Source organism: Mastigoproctus giganteus, chromosome 12 (genome assembly GCF_048544385.1).
Source record: "Mastigoproctus giganteus isolate SK-2022 chromosome 12, ASM4854438v1, whole genome shotgun sequence".
NCBI lineage: Eukaryota > Metazoa > Arthropoda > Arachnida > Uropygi > Thelyphonidae > Mastigoproctus > Mastigoproctus giganteus.
This window is the reverse complement of record NC_143586.1, coordinates 107964501-107990490: the sequence shown is the minus strand read 5'-3', so window position 1 is coordinate 107990490 and position 25990 is coordinate 107964501. Positions and strand designations below refer to the sequence as shown.

Here is a 25990-nt window from a genome sequence, read left to right as displayed (position 1 = left end):
AGGAAAGAATGGCACATCAAGTAATAATTTAAATATACTTGTAGTATAGTTTTTAAAACAAGTGTAAAGCACAATACAAAATGAAAAGCCAATGTCTGATTTAAATGTGGGGTATCAGCTTCCCATGAATTGCCATGTTCTCACAGATCCATTGAGAATGACAACCTTGAAACAGAATTTTATTAAAATAAATACAGCCAGACCTCTATATAACAAAATTGATTGTTCGCTTGAAAAAATTTGTTATAAAGAAAATAGGACATTTTCAAAAATACTGAAAAATACTGTAAATTCAGAAATATAATAACCATTCAGAAATATAGTAAAAGATGGAAAATAAATCAGAAATAAGTGGGAATGAATAAATAAATTTGCACAGATTAATCGCCTGAGGGTACATAAATTCAAATTTAGAAAGTTGTAGAATAGATGTGTGAAAATTTGCCTTTATATGGCATATGATTGATTGCTGTAACAAACTTGCATCTGTTGTCATAGAAGTTGACAGCTTAAACAAATTCAAAGTAGAACTAGACAAACATTTGGAGTGAATGGATGGGTGAAAATGGGAAAGGTTTTTTTTTTTTTGGGTGATGCTGTATAAGCTTGCTTTCTTGCATCATGTGCTGCTACTAATGCTAATTTTTTAACATTTTAAAACAATTAATTTATTAATACACACATTAAGAAATGTCTACTTCATGATGCGCACAACATATTAGTACACTTTTAAGAATTATTTCGTAAAATATTTAGTTATTTTTTGTTGTACACTGGATTTTGCTCTACATCAATCATAAAAATGTTTGCATTTGTTTAAACACTCAAATATATTTTCCAGCATATTTTCTTCACATTAAAGGCCTTGGCCCAAAGTTTTAAGCTGCCAACATTTCATGTTTGGAAAGTTTAATATTGCCTCCCATTGCCCTCATTTTCATCCATCTCGTCAATGTTGTCACTAGTTCTCTGAATACTCTCCAAAATGTTGGAGTCACTTGGATATTCAGCTATTATGACATCATTATCAAATCCTAAAAATTTGTCAAGAACAATATCTCCACTGAACAAACCTCTTGCTTGAGTTCTTCCCAAGATTGTTCAATGTCTTGTAGTAGTTCATCCCTCCCATCACTGTTAATTGGCGTTTTAGCAAAACCTGCTTTTATGAAACAATTCTTAATAATTGTTTCCATCACATCTTGACTCCACACTTTTGGCAACTCTAATATGCACATCTGCAGATCTATAACAGAATCTATAGGTTGGTTGGTTTCTATTTTCGGTATAATTTTTTTTCAGTATGCACCTTGGGTAGTGCATTTTCAAATTCTTGATAATACCTTGGTTCATTGGATGCAGTTTAGGCGAGGTATTTGGAGGGAAGAAAACAAGCTTCACACTTGTATGTTTCAAAATTACCGAGTGAAGGTGGGCAGGGCAGTTGTCAACAGTTAACGCAATTTTTCTGTTTTCTTTCGTCATCTTTCTATCAAAATTTAAAATTCACTGGTCAAACGTGTCACTTGTCATCCAAACTTTTTTGTTGTAGTTGTAGTCCAACTAACGACTTTACTCCTTTGAAACATTGGGGTTGTCTACTTTTGCCTTTTACCAAAAGCTTCACTTTTTCATTATCAGCCATATTTGCATCAACCAAGAATGTAATTCTTTCCTTACTATTTTTACCACCTAAACATTTATCACCTTTAAAAGTCAGTGTCTTGTTTGGCAAACATTTAAAAAATAGACCTGTTTCATCAACGTTGAATATGTTGTTGGGCTTGTAGTTCTCCATAATTTTTTTCAAAACTGTTTCTTTCCAATGGGTATAGTCTTCGATTACAACCGCACTTTCACCAGGAATAACTCTTTCAAGTAAGCTATGGCGCTTTTTAAATTTGTCCAACCAACCAGAACTAGCTTGGAATTTTTTATGACCAGGAAAGGTGCATACTCCATGGCCTTATCTTTTATTATGGCCCTGATATTGGCATGTTTTGGTCTCAAATCAACTTCACCCATATAAACAGCTTCATCTATATCTTCATAAAGGCATAATTTCGCATGCTTCTGACTGAGTCCCGTTTCCTCAAACACCAAGAATTGAAACATGGTTTTTCAGAATTGTTGACATGCTACTGGTAGGGATATCAGGGCATATCATTGCAAGGCACAGCAGCTAAAACAAAACTGATTTAGGCACCATTTGTGCAAACCATGTAAAGGCAGGCGAAATTTTGTGAAAGGGTGAGTGACTCATTTCTGTGAAACAACAGATAAATTTCTGGGATAAAGGAAAATCTCTCTCTCTCTTAATTCTCTAATTGGATGCTTACAGTAGAAAACAGGTTGACCAGAGCCAATATCCTCGTCTGGAATATGCCTTAATCTTTGCCAATGCTGTAGACACATAGATAAAACTAAGGCTGTCAATGCAGCTTGACAGTAACCACTGTCCTTTCTGTACATTGGCATGCTGTTTTTGAATAGCATGCCAGTTTAGCAATCAGAACCCTCCAGGAATGAGCAAGTATACTTGCCCATTCCTGGAGGGTTCTGTTTTCTAAACAAACTAGCAATATCCAGCATTAAAACCAAATCAATTCTTTTAAAAGGTAAAGATGTCCACAGATTAAAATAGGAAAACAATAGCCATAGTAAAATCTTTATATCAGAAATGAAATATCTAATAATAATATAAGGTATAATATTTGACAATAAGTTAACTTTCTATCTACATCTTGTGCATTTGGCAAAAAAAGTCAAGAATTATGATGGAATAATTTCTAGGATCAGCCATGCTGACTGGGGTTTAAAAAGGAAGACGTTCTTATTTATAAGGCAATCTTCCTCTCAGTTATTACCTGTGGCACAGGCATATGGTACTATAAAGCAACTTTAGTTAAGAATAAAAATTAGATTCCATACAGAGGCTTATACTCTTAAACAACAGGAGGGCATGCTGCACTGTCAGTATGCCTGCTCCTTAGGTCTTGAACTGTAAGTTCTAAACCTAGTACACTGCCACTAGATTTAGAAATAATTAAAAAAAGGACTCAACTACACAGCCAAAAAACTAATCCCACAAACATCTTACCATAAACCTTTGAGACTGATATCTAAAATGAAAGTAAAAGCAATGGCAGAGCAGCTGGGAAGAGACACCTAAAGGGGAAGTCACTAGGAGATTACTGCCTCATGTAACCCTAGTTTCCCCAAACCACCCTCCCTGGTTTGTCCCAGGTCTCTGTGCCACATTTTTGTTAATAGTGACTGGTTCTCTGAATGCAAAGTTGTGCGAGCTGGGTCTCACCCAGCATTCAAAAAGCTTGTTCTTTTTGAATGCTTCAATTACCATCCCACAGATGTAGTCTTTTGACCAAGATTATACTTATAAACCATGGAGATGAGCAACTGCTTATCAGACTGATGAAACACATTACATGGCCTTCTCTGAGTTTGTTCAAAAAGTTAAGACCAGGAAAAGCAATCATGCTTTGGCTACCCAGACTGTGACCCCCTTCGTTCCACTTAGACCAGTATGCTTACCTGATTGTGACATGTAATGATAGACTAACCCAAGTGAGACTGACCTGTTAGAATGTATAAGTTAGATATTGACATTTGTTAAAAGAAATGTCTGTGTTATTCTGTATTAATGCGTATAAACACGTATTGTTAATGTATAATTTTGTATTCAGTGGACCCCTGCTTTACGATTGATTCCCTGTAAAATCAAATCACTTTACAATGGACTCTCCATAATAAAATACCTTTCACTATACGATATGTTCACTATACGTTGTGATTGTTTTTGCGAATTGAATTTTAATTCTATTAACTGGAGAGTCTGATAAGCGAAAATAAGAGGAATATTATCCACAGGCTATAAAAGTAAAGATATAAAGCACAAATTTACACTTTATTACATTACTGATTAACAAAATTAAATGATATGTGAAGAATTATTTCCCATAGGTTAGCACAATAAAAATAAATTTACATTTAAGTACATAGCTTAATTATACTGTAATGTACATACTAACTAATTGATATTTCTGTTCACTGGCATTTTTTTTTTTTTTTTTTTTTGGGTTGTAAAATTTAAAGCAGTAAAAAATATAAGCAGTCAATAACAAAGAACACAGAATGCACAAATTGCAACTAACACGATAAGTACAAGTGAGATGCAGAGTAACAAGTTTATGAAGCTTAAAAATAGTAATGAAGGAAAGATTCTGAAAATTTGTTTTTTTATGATTGAAGATTTCATGGAAGGGGAAACACATTTCACTATATTAACTTAAAAACCTGCAGAATTACAGCTATCAGTATTATCGCAAATGCAATAAGATTGAGTTTACTACCCATTTATAATAGATTGCACTAACAGAAAAGACCAATAAAGCAAATCGTTTTTGTTTTTGCAATAAAAAAAACTGCTTGCAAATTGTTTTTATTGTAGTGACCTCCAGAAATGTGCTTTAGAAAAATATCAGAAAGGTGTTCAAAATTGATTATTATAACCGAACATATGATAATGATGAAAGTGTAGTGCATTTTAATGATTGGAATTGGTTTTTTGAAATGTGATTCTATAAAGTGGCTGATTCTGCTAAACAGTGATCATGCTAATTGGCACCTACTTGTTTTACTTTATGATGGACTTATGATTGTCTCCGACTGGACCACGTGGTCTTTCCTCTCAGCCAATAGTAGTGTTTGTAACCATGTTGGCCACGTATTTTGTTATTAGCATTAGTAGAGGCATATGATGCAAGAAAGCAAGCTTATACAGAATCAGCCAAGAAAAAAAAAAACCTTCCCATTTCACCATCCAATCGCTCCAAATATTTGTCTAGTTCTGCCTTGCCTTGAATTTATTTAAGCTGTCCACTTCTACAATGACAGATGGAAGATTCTGAAATTTTGTTCCAGAAATCAACCACCCGCTTTCTAAAGGCAAATTTCCGCACATCTATTCTACAGCTGTCTTTTTTCAATTTGAACTTGTCCTCTCAGGCAATTAATCTGGGCAAGAGGAAGAATCTCATCAGCATTGAGCTTGCTCAACCCATTCAAGGCCTTGTACACCTCAATCAGATCACCTTGCAGGTGCCTAGTCTCCAGACACTGTAATTTGCAAAACTTAGCCTTTCTTCATAAGAATAACCCTTTATTCCATTCACTAATCTTGTTGCCCTTCTCTATACTCATTCCAGCAGCTCTACATCCTTCGTAAAATGAGGCCTCCAGACCTGTATACAGTGCTCAAGGTGTGGCTTGATCATTGCCTTATACAAGGGGATAATCAACTCCTTATCCTTGCTTGAAAAATTTCTGTATATCATTGACAAGATACCATGAGATCTTGCAGCCTGTCTGCGCTGCTCAGAAAACTTCATATCTGACTGCACAATTACCCTCAGGTCCTTTTCATTGTCTACCACCCTGAATGAGCTGTATTTTGCATCTTTTAGTTGAAGTGGTTTTTTTGTATTGTACTTATTTGACATAAATTTACTGTATTGAATTCATGTACACACAACATTGCGTAAACTGATAATATAGTCCAGTAAGAAGACAATTTCAATTAAATATTGGTGCACTATGGCCATAGTTGCCGATGCACCTAATAAATCGCTAAACGAACAACATCAATTAAAATTAAACAAGAAATAGTGAAAAAACATGTTCATTGGTGCACGAATATTATTTTTTCCAATAAACCATTTCTAACATAGTGAAACAAAAAGAAAATCTTAAGTAAGTGATGAATCTAAACAGTTAAAAAAGGCAGAGAACTGATTGTAGAAATTAAAAGGCCTTTGTTGCTGTGGATAAAAGAAAAACGAATGAAGGGTGATACAGTTCCTGGAAAATATATTTGTGAATGTACAAAGCAGATTTTTAATGACTTAAAGGCTAAAACACCTTAAGCTAGTGATATGCAATATGGGGACTTTAAAGCCAGCAAAGGTTGGTTCAACCATTTTAGGGAAAGTTAAGATATTAAAAGTGTCATAAGGCATGGAGAGGCTTGCAATGGTATCAGGAAGCAACTGAAAACTATAAGGTGGAGTTTCAAGAGCTTGTTGAGAAGGAGGGTTATCTTCCTCAACGTCTTTAATATAGATGAAACAGGCCTTTTTTGGAAAAGAATGCCTATACAAACATACATCACAAAAGAGACCTTGTTGCCTGAGCACAAGCCTATGAAGTCCAATATCTCTGGAGATTTTAAACTTAAGCCAATGTTGGTTACCACTCAGAAACTTCAAGAGTGTTTAAACAGCAAAAGATCATCAAAGGCAGGTTCGGTGTCTTTTGGAGGTGTAACAAGAAGTATTGGGGACAAGACACCTCTTCACTGAATGGGTATTTGAAGTGTTTTTGTCTTTCAGTCAAAAGTTACTTAGAAAAGAACAAACTTCCTTTAAAGGCACTGGTACTCTTGGATAATGCTCCAGGCCATGACCCAAACTAGCCTGATCCCTGGAGGAGCAATTTGGCTTTGTTACTGTCAAATTTCTCCCACCCAGTTCGACCCCTCTGCTTTAACCCAACTTAAAATGCATCCAGTCTCTGTGACTGCAGCTTCCAAATCGCATTCATTGTGTTTTTCTTAGGTTTTATGAGTTATTAATTTATAGATGTCTGTATGAAGTTTTATTGAAATCTTAACAGTTGGTGAAATATTCTGGATCTGAATTCAATAAAGAGGTATAATAAATATTTATAGTATAATGAGGTATAATAAATGATAACTTTTATAATTCTGTCTGTATACAAGTTGCTACATTATTGTTTTTTATAGGAAGAAATGAAAGAGCTTGCAAAAGCTGAGGAGCTTGCCAAAGCACAGACTTTTGTTGAACAAGAGAAAAGCATTGTGAGCAGACAGTGTAAAGTGTTTACAGGTACTTGACATATTATATAATCTAAGTCAACCTCAACATTAAGATTAGTGTATTAGGCCAAGAGTATGTGAGTTGGCTTGGTCTTTGGGCAGACAGTAGCAAGAAGGACAATACATAAATAACATTGCTAACATCAAGATAATAATTTTAAGATTTCCTACAGTAGAAAGTAAAATTAGATGTATACTGTGTTGGTTTATATCATATTACAATTGAACAGCAAACTAGCTCATAGTTGTAATAATATACAGTTAAGTACCTGTTGCTTGTTTATAATATTGAAGGCCGCCGTAGCCTAGTGGTCAGGCGCGCGGGTGCATAAGTACACGTGTCTTGAGTGACAGGGGTTCAAGCCCGTGACTGCTGAATACGGTGCTGTTTCTTGTAATGGGGTGGCTGAGGGGGAGAAGACAGAGTGGTAATCAATGGACACTGCTCATCGTGGACTAATGTTATTAGTGGAGTCCCTCGGGGCTTAGTGTTGGGTTCATTATTGTTTTCTGTATTCATAAATGATATTGATGATGGTATATCAAGCTTAATGTCAACGTTTGCAGACGATACAAAGGTAGGCAGGGTTGTCAAGGACACTACTGACACTATGCTGCTGCAACAGGATCTGGAAATGTTGAGCAGATGGGCTGAGAGGTGGCAAATGAAGTTTAACATTGACAAATGTAAAGTACTACACATGGGAAACAGCAACCCCACAGCACCGTATCAACTCTGTGGTACTACACTGACAGTGGTAGAGAATGAAAGGGACCTGGGGGTGGTTGTGCAGGTAGATATGAAGTTCTCTGAGCAGTGCAGACGGGCTGCAAGAGTAGCTCATGGTGTATTGTCAATGATATATAGGAATTTTTCTAGCAGAGATAAGGAGGTGATTATCCCCTTGTATAAGGCGATAGTCAGGCCATAACTTGAATGTATACAGGTCTGGAGGCATCATTTTGGGAAGGATGTAGAGTTGCTAGAACGAGTACAGAGAAGGGCAACAAGATTAGTGAATGGAACGAAGGGTTGCTCTTAAGAAGAAAGGCTTAAGTTTTGCAGATTACAGTGTCTGGAGACTAGGCACTGGCAAGGTGATCTGATTGAGATGTATAAAGCCTGAATGGTTTGAGCATGCTCAGTGCTGATGGGATTCTTCCTCTCGCTCAGAATAATCACCTGAGAGGGCATAAATTCAAATTGAGGAAAGACAGATAGACAGATAGGATAGACATGCGGAAATTTGCCTTGAGCCAGCGAGTGGTTGGTTGGTGGAACAGACTTCCATCCCTTGTCGTGGAAGTTGATAGCCTAAACAAGTTTAAGGCTCAGCTGGACAGGTATTTTGAACGAACAGAGGGGTGAAGTGGAAGTGGGTTTTTTTTTTTTTTTTTTGGCTGATGCTGCATAAGCTTGCTTTCTTGCATCAAATGCCTCTACTAATGCTAATGCTAATATTCGATTTTAGCAAATTTGTTGGTATAAAAAATTTCAATTAAGCTTGATTTAAAGCTTTAAATGTTAAACAGTATTACCTCTAATGTACTACTGGAAGTGGCACCTTTGCTTGTTAACCCATGCTTACCACACTTGATTACCACGCTTGTTGCGTGATAATCAATGGATGCTGCTCGTCGTGGACTAATGTTATTAGTGGAGTCCCACAGGGTTCGGTGTTGGGTCCACCGTTGGTTTGTATATTTATCAATGATATTGATGAAGGTATACATCAATATCATTGATATGTTGAGGCTTAGTGTCGAAGTTTGCAGATGATACAAAGGTTGGCAGGGTTGTTAATGACAGTAATGGCAGTATGCTACTGCAACAGGATCTAGAAAATTTGGGCAGATGGGCTAAGAAGTGGCAACTGAAGTTTAACCTTGACAAATGCAAAGTACTGCATATGGGTAGAAGTAACCCCCAGAGAAACGTACCAACTGTGGGGTACTACACTTAAGGTGGTAGAAAATGAAAAAGACCTGGGAGTAATTGTGCAGTCAGATATGAAGTTTTCTGAGCAATGCAGACAGGCTGCCAGGGCAGGTCCTCAGGTTTTGTCAATGATATATAGGAATTTTGCTAGCAGGGAAAGGGGGGTGATTATCCCTCTGTATAAGGCAATGGTCAGGCCATGCCTTGAGTACTGCGTACAGGTCTGGAGGCCTCATTTTAGGAAGGATGTAGATTTGTTTGACCGTGTACAGAGAAGGGCAACAAGATTGGTGAGGGGAATGAAGGGATCCTCTTACCAAGAGAGACTTAAGTTCTGCAAATTGCAGTGGCTGGAGACTAGGCACCTGCACGGTGATCTGATTGAGGTGTATAAGGCCTTGAATGAGTTGAGCATGCTGAATTCTGATGGGATCCTTCCACTTGTTCAGATTATGAACCTAAGGGGGCATAAATTCAAATTAAGAAAAGACAGATGAAGAATATATGTGCAGAAATTTGCCTTTAGCCCGCGGGTGGTTAATTGCTGGAACAAACTTCCATCTGTTGTTGTGGAAGTTGATAGGTTGAATAAATTTAAGGAGGAACTGGACAGGCATTTGGAGGGAATGGTGTGATTTTTTTTTTTTTTTTTTTTTTTTTGGCTGATGCTGCATAAGCTCATACACTTGCTTTCTTGCATCACATGCCACTACTACTACCACCCTTTCCCATTCATAAAAAGCTATTATCACAGGAGATTGATGTGCATTATTTGTAACATACAATGTAACAAAAATGATACTGCTTATACACTGCACTATACTGTCGTGTACAGTTTTGTAACAGTGGGAAAAAAATTTATTGTTGTTTTATTGTGAGAAAGGTTTAAGTCTTGCTTTCTCCTTTTTAATTAAAAAGGAGACAGCAAGACTAGAATTGGAAGTTTGGAAGTTACACAAGATCTGAAAGCAACTGTTCTCTGTAATCTTCTGTGCAATGCAGTTGTAAATATCTAAAATGTGTACAGTTTTAAGTTTGTCAACGAAAAAAAAAAAAAAAAAAAAGAAAGAAATCCATAAATATGATAAAATATGGAATTCTGGTTGGCTTATCAAAAATAATTAAAGCTCAAATTTTGCCTGCACTAGTCTAATCTTTAAGATAGTACAAAATGAAAGGTGATTTTTCCAACCTTGTATCGTGATGTTGAGGAGATTCCTTTACAGTGGTTTTTGGCTGGTAGAAGTCAAAACTGGCAGCAAGGGAACAAATTCTACAAATAAAAGCATGTCATCTCAGGGTAACCTCTGAAAAAAACTTTCAACTAGAAGCCGGATGGTTGTAGTAATTTAAATATCAACAAAACATATACTGTAAAGCTGTGACTGACTAATCAGGTGGAGTTGGTGCAGCTGCTGCTAATGAGTGAATTTCAAACTGTGATCACATCACAAGTGGTTATCCTTTGTCAGATATATATATACAGGGTGTTTCAGTTAAACGTTTCAGAACTTCTAAGAGGGGTAGGGTACATCCTGACAACTCGAAATCATATAGCAATGTGGGGTCGGAAATGCTTTCCTGAAGCGGTGTTGTACACAGAAGCACCATAAAAAGAAAAGAGACCGTAAGTGAGAAATCGTTTTAATATAATACATGAAAAGAAGTAAAAGGTACATGGATTACCGTAGGTACATGGATTATCAAGTAGATAGGTCTAACCAGACCTATCTACTTGATCTTTCTGCAGCAAGTATTGCCAGAACTTTTGAGAGATGAACAGATTTCTGCATCGACGCAACAGACAATGTGGTTCCAACACGATGGAGCCCCTGCCCATTATAGCGGAGATGTTCGTAACTACCTGGATGTCACATTTGGTCAACAGTGGATCGGACGTGGTGGTCCCGTGCGTTGGCCTGCTCGGTCACCCGACCTATCATGTCTTGATTTTTATTTCTGGGGTCATATGAAATCGCTAGTTTATGACACCCCTGTTGACAATGCTGAGGAGCTGGTTGCAAGAATCGCAGTAGCTGCCGAAGAAATTCGAAATTCGCCTGGAGTATTCCAGAATGTTCGGATGTCCATGCGTCGGAGATGTGAGGCGTGCATTGTAGCCCGTGGAAGAAACTTCGAACACTTACTTTAATCCATGTACCTTTTGCTTCTTTTCATGTATTATTAAAACGATTTCTCACTTACGGTCTCTTTTCTTTATGGTGCTTCTGTGTACAACACCGCTTCAGGAAAGCATTTCCGACCCCACATTGCTATATGATTTCGAGTTGTCAGGATGTACCCTACCCCTCTTAGAAGTTCTGAAACGTTTAACTGAAACACCCTGTATATATATATATACAGTAAAAGGTAAAGTGCAGCCATTATCAACCCACTGCAGGATGGAAGCTTCCTCAACAATTCATGCTGAGGAAAATGGACCATAATCTGCCACGCTGGTCCAGTGTGGGTTGGCAGATCGACCGTATTCAGCAGTCAGGGGCTTGAACCCTGGTCTACTCAAGGAGCGTGTGCTACTGCACTCTGCACTCCTGCTCCTGACCACTTGGCTACGGAGGCCGTTATATATACAGTAAACCCTTGCTAACTTGGTTACAGTTAATATGGATGTCAAATAATCTGGATTGAAATATAAAAAAATTCTGTTCACAGTTGAATACATTGAACAACACGTGGGATTTAGGAAGGTAGATGAGTCACTCTGATGGCATGCTGATTGACTGCAGAGAGAGAGAGAGAGAGAGAGAGAGAGAGAGAGAGAGAGAGAATATACATTACATTGTCTTGTGTGTTGTTGAGTCGGATGGATGTTATTGCTTATATCGCTTCATTTGTATACTTCTTTATACTTATATGTATGTACATAAGTTAACGTTTTATATAATTGTGGGTTCGAAAGAATTGAAAAATGGAGTAAAAAGAAAACATTACTTTAACTATCATTAACAAGATCAAAGTGATAGAACAACTTGAAAGTGTTCCTGGAAAAAAAAAAATTGCTGAAGAAGTGATATTGGCCAACAGACTTGTGTCAGATATTAAAAAACAAAAAGAATCTATAAAGGCATTTGCTTTAAAATTCGATGTGTGAAGTGATAAAAGCAGTGTATCAAATAGACATTAAAAAAAAACCAAAAGAAGTGTTACTGGAAGAAGCTGTATTTAAGTGGTATTCACAGCAATGATCAAGTGGCATTGGTGTGCATGGTGTTGAGCTAAAGGCAGCAAAAGAAAAGTTTGCAAAGCATTTGAAGTTACATAATATTACTTGCAGTACAGGATGGCTGTGGCAATTTAGACAAAGACAATATCACCAATAGAAAAATTTGTGGTGAAGCCCTAAGTGATGATGTTGAAGTTGTTGCCATTTTGAAAACAATTAAATGAAATAATAATACAATCAGGTCTTTGTTATTCTCAAATATATAATGCTGATGAAATGGGACTGTTTTGACTTTGTCTACCAGAAAATACACAAGCCTCTCTTACAGAGCAGTCAACACCAGGATGGAAAAAGAGCAAGGAGTAGTTTTTAGCACTTTTGTGCCAATGCAGATGGAACTGTTGTGGTCAGCAAGGCTAAGAAGAGACAAAACTGTCAAGTTTTGTCTCTTCAGACAAAACTTGAGTTTCTTCAAACCTGCATTATTATGAGGGTGGTTCAATAAAGAATTGCCTTTATCTACTTCCACATATCGCAGAGTCATGATATTTTGTGTGTAGCATCATACATATCTCTGTACTAAAGGTGTAAAATTTCAGCTCTGTGTCTTAATTTGTTTTTATCCCACAGAGCTCAATGTGTGATGAAGTAGCATAATAGACAAAGTTGAAGCCAGAGCTGTAATCCGGTATCTGTTCTTGAAGGGGAAATCTCCTAAAGAAATCCATGAGGAGATGACTGCTGTATATAAGTATGAAGCATTGTGAAGCACTGGCATAGACAGTTTAAGTGTGGTCGGACATCAGTAAAATCTGAGCCCTTGAATGGGGATGACCCATTCCAGGTCATCCCCATTCAACCATTGATGACAGCACGATCAGAAAAGTGGAGTTGTTAATCATGGAAGATCGCCGGATATCTGTATGTGAATTGTCCTTTGAGGTGAAGATTAGTTCTGTTGAAACAGTCCTTCATGACCAACTCCATTTATGGAAATTGAGTGCAAGATGGATTCCCCGATTATTGACTGGTTTCCAGAAGGCTGATCGACAACAGAAATCAAGAGTTGTTAGCCCTGTGCCAAAAAAATGAAGAAGACTTTCTCTCGTCTCAAGATAAAAGTTGGATACACCATTTCGACTGTGAAAGTCAAAAGCAGTCCTGCAATGGCGACATTATGGTCCCCCCCTCCCCCAAGAAGACAAGAGTAAAAGCGTCAGCAGGAAAGGTCTTGCTGATAGTGTTTTGGGATGAGAAAGGTGTAATAATGACTGATTACCTGCCGAAAGGTAGAACAATTACAGATGCCTATTATGCCAGCTTACTCATAAAATTATGGGAGAAAATCAAAACATGTAGGTGTGGCATACTGTCCAAAGGTGTGAGAATGCTTCAAGACAATGCCCCAGTTCACACTTCTGAAATTGCAACAACAAAGCATCCACTTGTGGATATGAAATACTGCCCCATCCAGCCTACTCACCCAATCTTGCACCATCAGACTTCTTGTTTCCTTCCTCAAATCATTTCTTCAGGGAACCCACTTCGCTGATGACGAGACACTCATTTCTGCAACAGAGTCATAGTTCAAAGACCAACCTTACCACTTCTACAAAAATGGTATCCTTAGCCTCATCCATCAATGGGGGAAAATGTGTAAATCTGCAGGGTGGCTATGTAGAGAAGGATTAAAACCTGTGCCAAGAATTAACAGGCTAGCACTTCTGCAGCTAGGTCAGGGCAATTCTTTATTGAACCACCCTCATATGTTCAAAAATAAGTACAACTTCTGAGTCTTCTATTGATGGGTAAATGTATTGTCTTTTTATAGTTTTTAAATAAAGGCTCTACAGTGATACTTTTTTTTATTTATTTTCATCAGCACTGCCTTATATAAAACTTAGAACAAAATTAAATTTTCCATTTAATTTTGTTCTATTTAATGTTCTCAAGTTTTTTTTTGTCTTTTAGGGCTATCTTTTGCTTCACTAATCCTTATTATCTTTTAATCCCGATGACCTTTACCCCAATTAATCTGGATTTGTGAGGGTTTACTGTATACACACACACACACACACACACACACACACACACACACACACACACACACACACACACACACACACACACAGGGTCCAGTCATATTATTATTATGACCACCTACTAGTATCCAGAATATGCATGCATCGCAGCCAGCTGCCGTGGGAGGGACTCAATAAGTCCGCAGATGGTTGCTATGGGTATCTGTGACCATGCAGACTTCAGTGCAGTCTGCATGGTCACAGATACCTTCAGTTCCTTGGTGGAGGATCCATCCGTCTGATTTGTCAATCTGGTGGTCCCATAGATTTTCAATTGGATTAAGATCTGTGGAATTTGGTGGCCAAGGGAGTAGCTTGAAGTCTTCGCCGTGCTCCTCAAACCACTCACAGACAATTCTGGTGACATGGCATGGCGCATTGTCTTGCTGATAGATACCATCACCCCCAGGGAACACGGTCAACATGTACCTGATCAGCGACAATCGATAGGTAATCATTTGCATTCAGGGTGCCCTCCAGAGGTGTAAGTGAACCCATGGCATGAAAACATTCCCCAGACTATAACGCCACCCTCACCAGCCTGCCTTCCGCCAACAATTGTGTCCGGGTGTCTGTTCTCGGAGGTTTCACGCCTAATACGCCTCCATCCATCCACTCGGTGGAGCAGAAACCGTGACTCATTAGAGAAGATCATCCATTATAAGAATTAATAATTCTAGTTTTCCATATATCTACTGCATACTAAAGTTCCATAAGAATCCAATAGGCTTCAGATTCATTACTTCAGGTTAGTTAAACAAAAACTGGGTTGATCAAAACAGTCAAGACTAGACAGCAGGGCCATTGTTATGAAAACTTTAATTTGACATTTCTGAAGAGGGCATATTCTACAAATTGGATATTCAGTTGATGTTCAACTGAATATCCAAATAGAGATTCACAGACAGAAAAACATTAGGTAAGCTAATGTTTTAAAGCATGCTGTACTGTTAAACAATCCTGTTCGGATTTTATATTAAAATTTGTATTTTTTTTCGGTGAAATTTAATTTGTAGTGCATTGTGGACTTTAAACGAACCTCCTACTTTTTACAGAAAATCTCCTGTTTTCTTGGTAGCATTGTTGCTTTTTTCAAAAAAATGTTTGCAAATGCCTAATCTCCAGCTCTTTGAAAGTCAAAAGTTGACAGCTCTAATACATCTCATATTGTAAATCCTTTCACAACAGCAACCCCAGAGCAACGTATCAACTCTGTGGTACTACACTGACAGTGGTAGAGAATGAAAGGGACTTGGGGGTGATTGTGCAGGCAGATATGAAGTTCTCTGAGCAGTGCAGACGGGCTGCAAGAGTAGCTCATGGAGTATTGTCAATGATATACAGGAATTTTTCCAGCAGGGTGATTATTCCATTGTATAAGGCAATGGTCAGGCCACACCTAGAGTACTGTACAGGTCTGGAGGCCTCATTTCAAGAAGGATGTAGAGCTGCTGGAACGAGTACAGAGAAGGGCAACAAGATTAGTGAATGGAACAAAGGGGTGCTCTTACGAAGAAAGGCTTAAGTTTTGCAAATTACAGTGTCTGGAGACTAGGCACCAGCGAGGTGATCTGATAGAGGTGTATAAAGCCTTGAATGGTTTAAGCATGCTCAATGCTGATGGGATTCTTCCTCTAGCTCAGAAAAATCACCTGAGAGGGCATAAATTCAAATTGAGGAAAGACAGATGTGTAGGATAGACGTGCGGAAATTTGCCTTTAGCCAGCGGGTGGTTGGTTGGTGGAACAGACTGCCATCCCTTGTGGTGGAGGTTGATAGCCTAAATAAGTTTAAGGCTCAGCTGGACAGGTATTTTGAACGAACAGAGGGGTGAAGTGGAAGTGGGTTTTTTTTTTTTTTTTGGCTGATGCTGCATAAGCTTGCTTTCTTGCATCAAATGCCTCTACTAATGCTAATGCTAAAGTTGTATGGCTTTTTCCACCTCAAAAAAGTAGCATTTTGGTTTAAGTCTTAAGATTAGCAAATAGAAATTAACTTACTAATTACCTAAGCAGTAGAATGATGGACTATGGTACATCTACATTGTAGAACAAGTTTTCCCTCCTTTTATTACTTGTTTGATGTTTAGTTCAACATTTGAACAGAGTGAACGATCAGGTTGGCGTTGAGCTTATGGGACACTATGGCAGCTTCAAATGCAAGGGATTGGGTTACCACAGAATGTGCCAATGAGAAGATAGTGGAATTAGAGTATTGCTTCTTCCCCCCCCCACGATCCTCTACAGAGGAACAGAGAATCTGGTACCCGGCCTGAGGAGTGCAGGCAAGAGACTGCCCATTCCCAAGCCAGGTTTTTGGCACTGCAGAGAATATCAAAGGTTTTAGAGAGAAGCTGTTCGACGGGGTCTATCTTGTTACAAATACTCCTTACATTTTGATAGACAATCTGAATGGTGGTAGTCAGAGTAACATCTGACATCCAGGCCTAAATGGATGTCAGATGAACTAATGAGACATGTGGCAGAGAAGAAAAATGTATGGGATACATATAAATTAATGAGTGACATGGAAGCCTATGATAGATATAAGCTGGTCTGTAACCAAGTCACAAAGGAGATTAGGCAGGCAAAGGCAGATTATGAGAAATCTTTGGCAAAGGATGCAAATAAAAACAGCAAAGAGTTCTTTACATATGTAAACTCTAGAAAAAAAGGGATGAATCAGATTGGTCCACTTGATATTGATGGTTCAACTGTTGATGATCCAGCTCAGGTGGCTAACAAACTAAATGAGTATTTTGGCAGTGAGCTAGATGATTTTGTAATAACTGAGAGAAAAGTGGAGGAGAAATTGTTGAAGATAAATATAAAAAAGGCACCCGGGGTGGATACGATCTATCCAGTTATATTAAAGGAGCGAGCAAAGGACGTAAGCAAACCCTTAGCCATAATTATGAGAGCTTCCTTGACCTCAGGGGACCCATGGAATGGAAGTGTACAAAAATGACCCCAGTTCACAAAGGAGGATCAAAGGGTGACACAAGTAATTATAGACGTCTTAGTTTAACTTCTGTTCCAGGGAAATTAATGGAGGTACTGGTTAAAGAAGCACTGCAGGATCATCTAGACAAGACTTCAGTTACAGTTCGGACACAGCATAGTTTTGTTAAGGGGACATCTTGTCTGACCAATTTGATTGGATACTATGATGTGGTTACAAAGAAACTGGATGCAGTGAATAACTTTGTCATACATTTGGATCTTAGAAAAGCTTTTGATACTGCTGCACAAATTGGAGCAGTGTGGCATAGGAGGCAAATTGCTGCTATGGATAAAGGGATGGTTGATCAGGAGAAGAGGGAGAGTGGTAATCAATGGACACTGCTCTTCGTGGATTAATATTATGTTATTAGTGGAGCCCCCAGGGTTCAGTGTTGGGTCCTTTGTTGTTTTCTGTATTCATTAATAGTATTGATGATGGTATATCAGGCTTAGTGTTCAAGTTTTCAGACAATACGAAGGTCAGCAGGGTTGTTAATGACAGTACGCTGCTGCAACAGGATTTAGAAAAGTTGAGCAGATGGACTGAGAGGTGGCAAATGAAGTTTAACATTGACAAATGTAAAGTACTGTATATGGGAAGCAGTAAGCCCAGAGTAACGTAACAATGTGGCAGTACACTGACAGTGGTAGAGAGTGAAAAGGACCCTGGGGATAATTGTGCAGGCAGATATGAAGTTTTCTGAGCAGTGCAGATGGTCTGCCAGAGTAGCTCATGGTGTCTTGTCAGTGATATACAGCAATTTTTCTAGCAGAGATAAGGAGGTGATTATCCCCTTGTATAAGGCGATAGTCAGGCCATAACTTGAATGTATACAGGTCTGGAGGCATCATTTTGGGAAGGATGTAGAGTTGCTAGACTACAGCTAGGATGTAGAACGAGTACAGAGAAGGGCAACAAGATTAGTGAATGGAACGAAGGGTTGCTCTTAAGAAGAAAGGCTTAAGTTTTGCAGATTACAGTGTCTGGAGACTAGGCACTGGCAAGGTGATCTGATTGAGATGTATAAAGCCTGAATGGTTTGAGCATGCTCAGTGCTGATGGGATTCTTCCTCTTGCTCAGAATAATCACCTGGAAGGGCATAAATTCAAATTGAGGAAAGACTGTTGTAGGATAGATGTGCGGAACTTTGCCTTTATCCAGTGGGTAGTTGATTGGTGGAACAGACTTCCATATTTTGTTGTGGAAGTTGATAGCCTAAATCAATTTAAGGCTGAACTGGACAGGTATTTGGAACGGACGGAGGGGTGAAATGGGAGCGTTTTTTTTTTTTTTTGGCTAATGCTGCATAAGCTTGCTTTATTACATCATATGTCTCTACTAATGCTAACTGGATTGCGTACAGGTGGCAAGTCTCTATTTTAAAGTTCGTACTGGTCTACTGTGCGTTGATGTGTACAGAGATATCCTTCACATGTATGGAGACCTGGGAATTGTCATTATAATCTGCTGAGAGTTGGATTGAATAATATATGGACAGTTCGTTTCCTATAGTAAATTTGTTCTCAATGAAGTTATCTGATTTCTCATGCATTTTGTTGGGACCTTGGTAGCTTTAATTGCTATTGCGTTTGATGTTGATGTCAGTGATTTATTGCGGTTCTTGGCTTCTGATCTAGGAAGGGTTTGATGAGGGTTCCATGGGGCCATAGCCTTGGATCCAGTTCGAAGCTCATCTTCTCTGGGTGGCAGTTAACGATGAAAGAGGCATAGGTTGGATACATTGTTCTTCTTTGTCTCACATCAATATTCATATCATGTACTTCTGCAAACATGGCCTTAATGCTGTCTGGTTTAGTAATCATTTCCTGTTGAGATACAAAGATTTGTTCCTCGAGTCTGAACCACTGTGATGTTGTTCAAATTAGGATGAGTCCCTTTTGAGGAAAGTTCTGTGGCATCTCTATTCCCCTGTTGTCTTCCATGTTCCATTTTTTGATATGTTGAATATCATCCGTGTTTTTTTGAGTGAACCTGTTGATCGGTGAGAGATGCCTTGGGCAGGGAGTAGATGTTGCCTTATAAGCCTTGCTGGTGGGATCTTTTGGTTATTCTCAGCATTTTTTTGGCCGGAGATTACTGCTGCAAATGTGAGTCTTGGTGCACCCTTTCCAGTATGGATTGTCTCCTTTAACCTTTTAGGTTTGGTATTATTTTGGATTGGTATTGTGGAGAGAACCACCTGAGAGGTCTTTGAGTGGCTGCCCCCTGTGTTGTTAGATGCAGGTTTGGGAGAGTTACCATCATTGAGACCTGTATCTTTGCTATTGAGCTGATTCGTATCTCGTTGTGTTACAGCTGTCATTGGACTAAGGATGACAGGCATATGAGCCATTGCATTATACATAATTTGGGGAATATAATTCCTTTAAACGTTGGAATCGTGTATCATACAAGCCACTTCTTGTAGCTGGTTTTTCGAAGTTCCCTGAGCCAAATTGAGCGCTGCGTTGATGGTATGCTGTTTTCATTGGGCAAAAATAAGGTTGCTGGTTGATGCACTTGATTGGTTAGGAGACCTGTTTCGTGTCATTGTTCTGTACACAAAGTTGCCGGTTCTCTTCAGTTAAATTCTGGAGACTGTCAGAGATTGATGTGAATTTCCACATTGTTTTCTAGAAATTCTGCAGTTTTCATGAAGAAGAATTTCATGTATTCTGCACAGATGCCATCAATGTTTTTCAGGAACCTATTTTTCTCATCATTAAGGAAGGCACTTTTCGCTTGCCTTTCTTTCCTGCATTCCACATGGTTTTCATGTGTCATGGTAATTGGTTGTTGATTGCAGATCTCTGGGTCCATTTCACACTCCAGTTTATCCACTACTGGGTCAGTTTGACTTGCAGCGTGAGTCTGACTAAAGTTTGATGTTTGGACATTTGTTTGTTTATTATCTACCTCTGAGTCATCCTGGATATCCACACATTCTGCTGCATTTGTCATTTGTTCTTTACTTTCTTTGCAGAATGGGCAAATGTACTTTTGACATCACTGCTTGTTGAACCGCTTTATATTGCATTTGGTACAGGCAGCACAATAAAATTGCTGACATGACGTACATTGGATTACTGCTTCCTGATCTACTTTACAATAGAAGCACGTGGGATGGCTTGTTGAAATTTCTGATTCTGCCATACTTTGCCGTTAGGTTGAAATTTGTCTGACTAATTAACAATACTTTAATTAACACACCTTAACAATACTTTTCTGTGAAGAATTAAAACTGCTTGTATTTTAGGTATTCTTTTGACAATGATTTGCCTGTGGGAGTCAGAATAAGACGGGTTATACAGTACCTTTATGTGCACTTCTGAGGATTAGTATTGATACAGCTATTGTATTTTCTGCTGAGAGGGGAGTTTTTAAAGCTGAAGGAGTAGGGACGTTTGCCGTCCTTGGAGAGTTCAGCAGTGCAGAGCTTTGTGACTTCTCAAGGTTGACCATGTTGTCAGGAAGCAGAGTCAAAGAGCAACATGGATCAAATTCATTTCTACAATAAACAGGACAATGAATGCTCATATAGTCTGGAATAAAATAAGAAAAATGACAAGTAAATATAGAAATAGGCCATCACCAATACTGGTGTGCAATGGAATCAGTTTGACTGGCCCTACCATTATTGCAAATACATTATTACGAGACCTTTGCAAAAGTATCAGCAAAAGCTTCATACCATCCAGAATTTCTGAACCAAAAAAGAAAAAGCAGAAAAGCATAAGATTAAATTTAAATCAAAAGGTAATGAGTTCTACAATCAACCATTCACAATAAATGAATGGTTGATTGTAGTACTGCACAAAGTTTTGTCCACAGCCAGGCCAAGTGCAGTAGGCCCAGATGACATACATTACAATGTGATCAAGCACCTTAACAATACTGAATTAGAAAATCTGTTGAAACTGTGTAGCAGAATATTCCATGAAAATGTATTTTCGAACACATGGCACCATGCAATTGTACTACCTTTTCCTAAATCTGACAAAAACTTAACAAACCCATGTTACTATCAACCAATAGCTCTCACTAGTTGTTTAGGAAAACTACTAGAAAAATGATAAGAGATTGATATGGTATTTAGAAGAAAATAACTTCTACGCAAACACAGTATGGCTTTAGACATCAGCTCTACATTAAACTACCTAGTTAGGATAGAAGCCAACATCAGAAATGCATTTATCAGATCAGAACATATGGTTACAGTATTTTTTGACATTGAAAAAGCTTATGATATCACTTGGAGATATGGGATCCTAAGAAATATGCACCATACTGGACTCAGAGGCAATCTTCCTGTTTATCTAGAACTTCCTTATGAACAGATCCTTCCAAGTCAAAATACAAACTTCTTTTTCCAAAATCTACCAACAAGAAGAAGGCATCCCACAGGGCTCAGTCTTGAGTGCTACTTTGGACTCAGGGGAGTCCAGAACATGAGAACTATCGAGAGGCAGTTGCAATGCACAATCAACAATATAAGTAAGTGGGCACTAGATAACGGATTCAGACTGTCAACACAAAAAACGTGTACGTTTTTGTCACAAAAGAAATCTCCGTTCTGATTCTGAGTTAAAACTAGAAGGCCAGAATATACCAACGCAGCCGAAAGCAAAATTTCTTGGGCTAATTTTAGATAAGAAACTTGCATTCGTGGAGTACATCTGGGAGCTACGTAAAAGCTGTACAAAACAGCTGAGCATACTTAAAATCCTTTCATCAACAGCATGGGGAGCAGACATATATTCCTTATTAAACCTATACAATGCACTAATTAGATCAAAGTTGGACTGTGGAGCCCCAGTGTACGGTTCAGCACGGAAAATAGCTCTGAAATGGCTGGATCCAGTTCATCGTAATGCACTGCATATAGCTACTGATGCTTATCATACCTCTCCCATATATAGTCTCTGTTCCAAAGCCAACGAACCACCTTTAACTCTTAGGTGACAACAACTGGCATTGGATTATACATTTAAAATAAAATCTATGCCTGGACACCCTACTTGGAAGACTCTCCTTGATCCATGTTGCAGAAATATCTACCAGAATTTCCAACAAGTAAATTGACCCCTGGGAATCATTATGCAAGACATTTTAGCAGCACAACCTTAATATAGACAGTGTAACACACCTGCCAGTTCACACTCCACCATGCGATTCATATATCTCAATATGCGACTTCTCCTTTCAAAAATGGAATAAAAAAGCAATACCTGCAACAACCTTCCAACAGTTATATGCAGTGCACAGACTTCAATTTCCTGACTATATTCCAATGTACACAGATGGCTTTAGTGGAAGCAGCAGCTGTATTCCCAGATATTACTTTAACACAACTGCCAAAAGAGTGCAGCGTATACACGGCAGAATTATGTTCAATAAAAAATAGCCTTAACTCATGTACAAGGTAAGCGTTACGTGTGAAGTGTAATTTATACAGATTCTTTGAGTTCTTTACAAGCCATGCAAAACATAGGTACACCCAAACACATAATCTTTGGGCACAAATGACAAATACTAATTGACTGCTCCAGAAATGAACAGGATACACTTTTCTGCTGGATCCCAGGACATACAGGGATTGCTGGAAATCCCTGTATGTCCTGGAAATGAAGTAGCAGACAAGTCAGCAAAAGAAGCTATAATGCATATTGGAGAAGATATATCAGTGCTGTATTCCAATTACAAGCCTGCGATAAGGTGTACTTTCCAGTTGCAATGGCAAGAAACCTGGAATCAGCAAACTGCAAACAAATTGTACCAAATAAAGCCGATGAAAACTGGGTTTCTAGTACACGAAGGTTGAGAAAAGAAGAAACGGAACTGGCCAGACTGAGAGTTGGACATACCCGTATTATGCACTCTTTCTTATTGCTAGCAGAAGACTTGTGACACTATCCAGTCAGTCAAATTTAAACAAGTCTATTAATATGTGTAAACACATTAGACTTGTTTGCGCTCATTTGCATATGCAAATGAACACAAACAAGCCTTCAAAGATATTCATAGGACACATCACACCATCACCCTAATGGATCTCTTGAATAATAGAGATGACTTCACAGATATTTTCACCTTCCTTAAAGCTATTAAGTAAACATAAGCAACAGACTAACCTAATGAAGTTTACTGATTAAGTAAACATAAGCAACAGACTAACCTAATGAAGTACGAATCAGGTTAAAAGGAACAATTTAAATCCAAAGTAGACACCTCTGAAACACATCATACTATATGAACTGGCACATTATGACCTATGTAGTCCATGTGCCACTGAACCCCAATACAAACCAAACTTTTTGATTTTTTTCCCCCAGCCAGTGCACCATATGGCTATTATGATTAATATTTGCCATTTTATGTGGTTGATTTTTTGCTGCTGCATGTTACAGTGACTTCTTAATTTATGCATTAAATTATGCGATTTTAAAATAACGTGCAGCAACCATATTTACGGAAAGTACCATGAGAGATCAGTGCGATACCCTGCCATTTTCTCATCTTGTTTTGCTGAAGATTGTTGTTTGGTCTTCTGTTGAAAGTGCAGAATTTTTTCCTTTTGTGCCTGCCTATTTTTACTTATTTTGTTTCTATTATTATTATCTTATGGCTAGTAGCATCCTCGTAATTCTGGTGGAAGTTATGGTAAGCGCTCGGCAAAATCAATTTTGCTTGAAATGAAACTGGAAGTGCTTAAGCGCTACGAATGAGGTGAAAGTATGGCATGCATTAAACATGCTCTGAGTGAGAGTACATTTATTTGAGATAGTGCTAATGAAATTAAAGAAAGTATTAAGAGTGGTGTGCTCTTAACTGCACAAAATTTGTATGCTCGGTCAAATTTTATGGAATGCATGAAAAAAATGCTTGCTACATGGATGAGTAACAAAATTAAAAAACACGTTAACATTAGCCTAGCGCAAGTGCAAGACAAAGCTTGTAGCCTTTATGATGATTTAAAAGAACATGAGGATGGGAAGTAAAGCCCTTTTCAACAAGTTCATTTCATTTCCAAATTTTCACCAATGGTATGGTTTTCATAATGTGAAAATGTGTGGAGAAGTTGCATCAGCCGATAAAAATGCTGCGGATGCTTTCCCTGTGAAACTGAAGGTGATCATAGGGGAGGGGATACGTACTCAAACAGTTATTCAACCATGATGAAAACAGATTTATATTGGAAAAAAATGCCTGTGCACTTATTTTTCCATTGCTGAAAAGATGGTGCCTGGCTTTAAAGCGGTGAAAGATCAGCTAACACTTCCATTTGGTGCTAATATGGAGGGTCATAAACTCAAAATTGTGTCCATTTAGCACTATCAAAATCCTCATGCCCTTAAAGGTTACAACAGGTGGTACATGCCTGTGTACTGGTACTCAAACCCTAAAAGTGGATGACTGCTGTTGTAGTAGTAGTAGTAGTAGTAGTAGTAGTGGCATGTGACGCAAGAAAGCAAATGTGTATGAGCTTATGCAGCATCAGCCAAAATAAAAAAAATCACACCATTTCCTCCAAATGCCTGTCCAGTTCCTTCTTAAATTTATTCAACCTATCAACTTCCACAACGACAGATGGAAGTTTGTTCCAGCAATTAACCACCCGCTGGCTAAAGGAAAATTTCCGCACATCTATTCTACATCTGTCTTTTCTTAATTTCAATTTATGCCCCCTTAGATTCGTAATCTGAACAAGTGGAAGGATCCCATCAGAATTCAGCGTGCTCAACCCATTCAAGGCCTTATATACCTCAATCAGATCACCGCGCAGGTGCCTAGTCTCCAGCCACTGCAATTCGCAGAACTTAAGCCTCTCTTGGTAAGAGGATCCCTTCACCAATCTTGTTGCCCTTCTCTGTACATGCTCAAGTAAATCTACATCCTTCCTAAAATGAAGTCTCCAGACCTGTACGCAGTACTCAAGCTGTGGCCTGACCATTGCCTTATACAGAGGGATAATCACCCCCCTTTCCCTGCTAGCAAAATTTCTATATATCATTGACAAAACCTCAGGACCTGCCCTGGCAGCCTGTCTGCATTGCTCAGAAAACTTCATATCTGCCTGCACAATTACTCCCAGGTCTTTTTCATTTTCTACCACCTTAAGTGTAGTACCACACAGTTGGTACGTTTCTCTCGGGTTACTTCTACCCATATGTAGTACTTTGCATTTGTCAAGGTTAAACTTCAGTTGCCACTTCTTAGCCCATTTGCCCAAATTATCTAGATCCTGTTGCAGTAGCACACTGCCATTACTGTCATTAACAACCCTGCCAACCTTTGTATCATCTACAAACTTCGACATTAAGCCTGATATACCTTCATCAATATCATTGATAAATATACAAAACAACAGTGGACCTAACACCGAACCCTGTGGGACTCCACTAATAACATTAGTCCAAGAAGAGCAGTACCCATTGATTACCACCCTCTGTCTTCTAGCACTTAACCATCCTTTTATCCATTGTAGCAACTTACCCTTAATACCATTCTGCTGCAATTTGTCCAATAGTCTTCCATGCGCAACAGTGTTAAAAGCTTTCCTGAAATCCAAATATATGATATCAAAATTATTTTTCGCATCCAGTTCCTTTGTAACCACATCATAATATCCTATCAAATTTGTCAGACAAGACTTTCCCTTAACAAACCCATGCTGTGTCTGAATTATTGCTGCAGTCTTGTCTAGATGATCCTGCAATGCATCTTTAACCAGTGACTCCATTATTTTACCCGGAACAGAAGTTAAACTAACTGGTCTGTATTCACTCGTGTCACCCTTCGATGTGCAAATGTATCCCCAATTCCCTTTGTGAATTGGGGATACATTTGCACATCTCCAGTCCGTGGGAAC

At 38.4% G+C, this 25990-nt stretch overlaps 1 protein-coding gene across 4 annotated transcripts in view; it reads left to right on the top strand.

The window, feature by feature from the left end:
* The window catches only part of LOC150077326 (nitric oxide synthase-interacting protein), a 261026-nt gene that overhangs the window by 84505 nt on the left and 150531 nt on the right, over nucleotides 1-25990 (top strand). For all 4 annotated transcript variants that reach the window (XM_090386806.1, XM_090386807.1, XM_090386804.1 and 1 more), the window contains one exon: nucleotides 6821-6923. In XM_090386806.1, the coding sequence (XP_090242932.1) occupies nucleotides 6821-6923 (103 nt within the window). The remainder of the gene's footprint in view (nucleotides 1-6820; nucleotides 6924-25990) is intronic.